Consider the following 6,000-nt stretch of genomic DNA (forward strand, 5'->3'; position numbering starts at 1 on the left):
AAAGTTAACAACACTGAAAAGTCATTTCCCCCTTTTATCCCTTAAATTCTTCACTTCCTGAAGAAAAAACCAAACAAAAAAAGCCACTCACGGCCTCTGGCCTTTGGGCCTAATCCGGTCCTGAACTGCTGGGCAGACAGAGCTCGGCCTCTTCCAGACAGAGGGGAAAAAAATAACTCAGGTCAGAAGGCTGGCTCACTGTGGCCTGTGTCCAGGCCTGCACAACAGCCCTCCCACCCAGGACAGCTTTGATGAGTAACCTGGATGAATGGACTTAGCAGATAAAGTTAAAAAAAAAAAAACACTGCAGGTCAAACGGTTACTTGTTTTCAAATTTCCTAAAATCGGTCAGACTAAAATAGCCCACGGAATAGTTGTTTAACTACATAAGTATCTAACAGATACCTCCAGAGAGTATAGGCACAGAGCACATGCAGTCATCAAACCTGATAATACTGGGGCTAGAAAAGGCCCTAATAATCATAATCATAATAATACCAAGAGCTGCCATTCAAGTGCACAGCGCCTGCCCACAAGGTGCCAGACTCTTGACACGCTTATCTCACTAAATCCTCTCAGTGACCCTAGCAGATGGGGGGATGTGAAAATATTTTGGAACTAGGTAGAGGGGATGGTTGTACCATATTGTGAACGCACTAAATGCTGTACACTTTAAAATGGTTGATTTTGTTATGTGAATTATGCCTCGATCTCCGCCCCAAAAAAGTCACTGCATGCATGCTAGCCGAAGGACTCCTGACAGGAATGAGCATGTAGTTATACTACACATCCTGTACACATACATTTACTGACTGGTATGAAGTACTGACAGACTGGAATATGGTAAATATTTGACAAAGGGAAAAAACCATGCAGAGTCACTCCATTCAATAAACACAGAACATGCCAGGTACGATGGGGCTGAGGGGCAAAAAGCCCTGGAAGAGGGCAAAATGCCTCCTGGTCAGGGGGTGGGGAGGCGTTGCCTCTTGGGAGGAGGGGACATTCCAGCTGAGAGCAGAAGTGTGAGGAGCTGGCCCTGGGAAGAGCAGGGGGAAGGGTGTGCCGGCTAGAGGGAACAGAGGCTGCAAAGACCTGGAGGGAAGCGCTGGGGCCTGGGAGGGGTGGGGAGCAGGTGGAGAGGCCCTGGAACAAGGCGGTCCTCCGGCTTCCATTCCTATCAGAATCTCCACTTTATAGATGAGGAAACGGAAGCTCAGAAAGGGCAGTAACTTGCTCAAGGCTACACAGCTTATAAGAGGCCAAGTCGGTGTCTGAACCTGGGTCTGCTTAATTCCAAAATCCCTGCTCTTAAAAATGATACAACTCAAGAGAAGTGAGAATACAGTTCAAGGGATACTTTGACAGGGTGAGGCTAGCGGGCTCTGTGGGTACAGAGACGAGACACAGTCTAGCCTGTGGGAGGGGAGGTAGTCAGGGAAGGCTTCCAGGAGGAAGTGACACCAGACTGAAAGATGAGAAAAATAGTATGCCTTAAAAGGAAGTAAAGTAATAGCCTCATGGTAGAGGGAACAGCAGAAGCTTCTCAGGCTCAAAAAGTAGCATGGGAACCGTCAGGCGGGGGTGGGGTGTGTGTGTGGAGATGGGAGCTAAGATGGGGACCAAATCACTAAGGGCATCCTTTCAACTAGTGTTTATTGAAGGCCTCCTATACACCAAGCACTGGGCTAAGCAGGGGGATGCCATGGTGAGCCAAACAGGCCCAGGCCCTGCCCTGCTGGAGCTTACCATCTAGTAGGAGAGCAGAGACATCATAACAACAGTTAACACTTACATGGGCCATGGCAGCCACTCCCCAGGATGGCCCCCTGTGACCCTCCCCTCCTAATATTCACGCCTCTATACACTGAACAGGGCTGACCCATGTGAACAATAAAAACAACACAGTGTGATTTCTAAGACCAGCTCATAAAAGACACTACAGCTTCCACCTTGCTCTCTCTTGGATCATCTGCTCTGAGAGAAGCCAGCCACCACGTCTCGAGGACACTTAAGCAGCCCTCTGGGAAGTCCACATGGAGAGGAACTGAGGCTTCCTGTCAACAGCCAGTGTCAACTCACCATCCATGTGAGCGAGTCATCTTGGAAGGGATCCTCCAGCTCCAGGCAAGCCTTTGAATGACTGCATGGCTGGCTGACACCATGACTGCAATTTTGTAAGACAGACTGAGCCACAAAAGCCTAGATAGGTCACTCCCCAATTCCTGACCCACAGAAACCTTGAGGTAAGTGGGTTCTAAGCCTCTAAATTTTGGGAAAATTTGTTCCAAGGTACAGATAACTAACTTAAGCATTTACTTATTTATATAAGTTATGAATTTATTTATATAAGTAAGTTATTTATATAAATTATCTGAATCCTCATAATGACCTCCTGAAGTAGGTTCTTTCGTTATTTAATACATAAGGAAACTGAGGCACCAGGCACTTAACTGCCTTTCCCAAAGACAAAACCAGTGAATGGGAAAAAGAGGATTGGCATCTGAGAATACAGAGTCTAGACTTGAAACCACTACACTATAGCTGCCAGCATGGCTGTGGGTATACTCCATCATTCATTCATTCATCACAGGTTTAGTACCTACCACGTGCCGGACACTGTTCTAGGTCCTAGGGGAACAAGAAAAAGCCCCTGATTTTCATGGCACCCACATTCTACAAGGAGAGATAGCTAATAAACCAGGAAATGATCAAACCACATGACTTCAGATGGTGCTAACTGCTTTGAAGGAATAAGCAAGGTCAGGGTAAGAGATAGGGGGGTACTTCTCCAAACAAGATGACTCCAGAGGTCTGCCTCTCTGAAGTGACATTTGAGCAGAGACCTGACAGGAGCAGAAAGAGGCTGCCATAGGAAGATCAAAGAGAAATGCACTCCAGGCAACGAGAACAGCAGATGCAAAGGCCCTGAGGCAGAAATGACCTTGATATGTTGGAGGAATGAGAAGGCAGTCAGTGTAGCTGGAGCAGCATGGGCTAAGGTAAGGCTGTAGGTGATGAGAGCCTGCAGAGATGGGCTGGGGTCCTTGCTGGCCTTGTTGGAGGCCTGGAGCTTGTTCTCAGAGCAGTGGGAAGCCACTGAAAAGTTTTAATTAAGAAGGCAATTATTGTCTATTCAGCCATAAAAACAAATGAAATAGTGCTATTTGCAGCAACATGTATGGACCTTGAGATTATCACACTAAGTGAATTAAGTCAGAAAGAGAAAGACAAATACCATACGCTGTCACTTACCTGTGGAATCTAAAATATGACACAAGTGAACTTATCTGCGAAACCGAAACAGATTCACAGATACAGAGAACAGACTTGTGGTTGCCAAGGGGAAGGGGGGTTGAGGGAGGGATGGACTGGGAGTTTGGGACTAGCAGATGCAAACCATTCTATACAGAATGAATAAACAACAAGGTCCTACTGTATAGCACAGGGAACTATATTCAATATCCTGTAATAAACCATCATGGAAAAGAAAAAAAAAAAAGAAGGCAAATGTTGTGATCTGTTTTATCATTAAGAAGGATACACATTTCCCAATTCTGTAAACTAGACGCCCTGTGTCTCCTGACCCCCTCCAGCTGTCCTCCCAAGATGCTCATACAGTGCGTCATGGTTTACAAACTGCTGCAAAGTTATAAACACAGTCCCTTCTGAGCCTTCCACTCATGCTGGTGGGTACAAGGTCATAAAATATCATCTGTCCAAGGGACAGGGAGAACCTTTTGATTAGAGGCGCTAGTTACAATACTCATAAAAAGATGCTTAGAGATCCCCTTGAACACCCAGCAAAGATCCAAGGAAGAGGAATCTCCTTGCCTTCTGTATGGGAAACCAGGGTTGGCATCTTAAATGTGATGAAGTGTGATTAAATAAGAGAAAGATAAAAAATCATGTGGAAAATATTTGAATAGCTATTACTGAAAGGCTGAAATTGAGCTGATGCCAGCACTATTAATACTGCATTAGAAAATAATTAGCATCAAACCCAGTCTTTTTTCTGATTCCCGAGCAAGTTCCCGGAGTTTGAGTCACTCTAGATGTTTTTCTCTTTCTTCTTCTAGATGTTGAGATCAATCCAATCAGAGGGGCCCAATGCCCAAATCTACACTCATGCTTTACTGTAGATCCTTGTAACAAAATCTCTATTCTCAAATTGAAATAGAAAAAACGCTGCAGATAAAACTCACAGTGGGGAAGTTGAAGCCAAGGTACTAGGTATTGGAAGCATTGTCCACACACACACACACACACACACACACACACAAAACCTCACGGTGGGGTCTTGTGTTTTCTTAAGGGCAAATATAAGATATGAATGCTGCAAGGAAGCCTGGCTGGGTACTGGCAACTTTTCTATCTTGACTGAGTAGCGGTTGTACACATTTATGTTAAAATTCACAGAGCTGTACACTTCACTCTTAAGTTTTACCCAATAAAAAAAGGGAAAAGCATATACTTGTCCGGCTACCACTGATAGTGCCTTTTCTGTATCAAGCACTGTGCTAGGCACTTCACACATTTTTCTCTCAACTAATCCCACCAACATCTTATTCCCATTTTACTGCTGAAGAACCTAAGGTTCAGAGAGGGCAAGTCACTTACCAAAGATCACACAGCAATAAATAGCCGAGGCGGAATTCAGTTCTAAGTCCATCTAATTGTAAAGCCTCGTATGTTTGGGAGGCAGGCACCTGGTATCAGAATGTTAGGGCTGACAGGGATCTCACAATCTTTTCATTTAACATCTAAGATTATTTTGAGACTTGCCCGGGATCCCTCGACCAGCTTTGGGAAGGCAAACTCACCACTGTCGAGACTCCCATTCTAGTGCTCCTTTTGGTAGGGCATGGGCTCTCTGAATTGGGTGAGGATGGGTTGGAGGAGGGAGACCAGCAATAAGAAAGATCCGCTTTCCCCCAAGCCGGGAGGTGGGGAGGGGGCCGGGCCCGCGCCGAGCTCCCAGCACCTCGCGGCCGCTTGCACCCGCCGGCCGCCTGGAGCCGGGTCCGCGCCGCCCTACCTTGGTGGATGAAGGCCTGCCTGCTGGGCCTGCCGGGCGGGAGCGTACTGGCACCGGACTCGCTCATGGCTGCGCCGCGCGCCCCCGAAATGCCGCCGGAGACCCGCTCCGGCCGCCGCCGCCTCCCAGCCTTCCCTCCCGGAGCCGGGATTCCAGATTCCGGGGCCGACGTCACAGAGGCGGGGGCGGGGGCGGGGGCGGGGCGGGGCGTCCCGGTGGCCCTTCCCACGCCCGACCCCGCTGGACCACCCGAGCAGCCCCGCGCTGGGAGGCGAGGTGTAGCCAGGAGGCAGTGGGAGGGTGCGGCTCTGCCGCGTCGGGGACCCTGAGGCGCGGCTGGAGAGCCGGAGAGACCCGGGACAGCTCCGTCCAGCGGCCGCGAGGAGGGGAGACCTCCCAGATTTTAAAAAGTGTAATAAAAATAACCAAGACGCCGAACAAGTGTATCTAGTAGGTTACCATTTGGGTACCAAAAGGAAAAAAAAAGAGGGAGGGAATATATTTGTACATGTTTGTAAATGCATAAGATATCTGTCGAGTGGGGAGCTGGGAGGCCTGGATGAGAAAGGTACGAGGGATAGTTTTTCACTACGTGCCGTGTTTGTCTTTTAAAATTTGCACCTTATCCACGTTTCATCTCTGCCTCTATCCAGGTACAGCTTAAAAGATAGAATGAAAAGGAATTAGCAAATATAAATAAGGGCCAAATAATTAAAGAAATGTAATTGTATATACATTTGTATACAAGTAACTTCCAAATTAAATAAATGGGAAGTGTAGATAAATCGCCTATGCAGAAAAATTCTAAGTAATTTATACAGCTACTTCAAGGAGGTGGAGCCTGACTCCCCAGTCTTTAAGTGCGGGCTGCACACAGTGACTTCCCTCTGAAGAGGACAGTGCGCAAAGGGAGGGCGGGGCACGGCAAGTAACTACCCGAATAATACCTGACAAACACTTGC

The 6,000-nt window shown here is 47.4% G+C and overlaps 1 protein-coding gene across 2 annotated transcripts in view; it reads right to left on the reverse strand.

The window, feature by feature from the left end:
- TMC7 (transmembrane channel like 7) overlaps positions 1–5,297 on the reverse strand; it is a 50,412-nt gene extending 45,115 nt beyond the window's left edge. Inside the window, exon 1 of one of the 2 annotated variants that reach the window (XM_060123571.1) lies at positions 5,039–5,297. In XM_060123571.1, the coding sequence (XP_059979554.1) occupies positions 5,039–5,105 (67 nt within the window). In that variant the 5' untranslated portion in view covers positions 5,106–5,297. The remainder of the gene's footprint in view (positions 1–5,038) is intronic. The other variant, XM_060123572.1, reaches the window with a different exon arrangement.
- Between the last annotated feature and the right edge of the window lie 703 nt (positions 5,298–6,000).

Source organism: Lagenorhynchus albirostris, chromosome 15, assembly GCF_949774975.1.
Source record: "Lagenorhynchus albirostris chromosome 15, mLagAlb1.1, whole genome shotgun sequence".
NCBI classification, from domain to species: Eukaryota; Metazoa; Chordata; class Mammalia; order Artiodactyla; family Delphinidae; genus Lagenorhynchus; species Lagenorhynchus albirostris.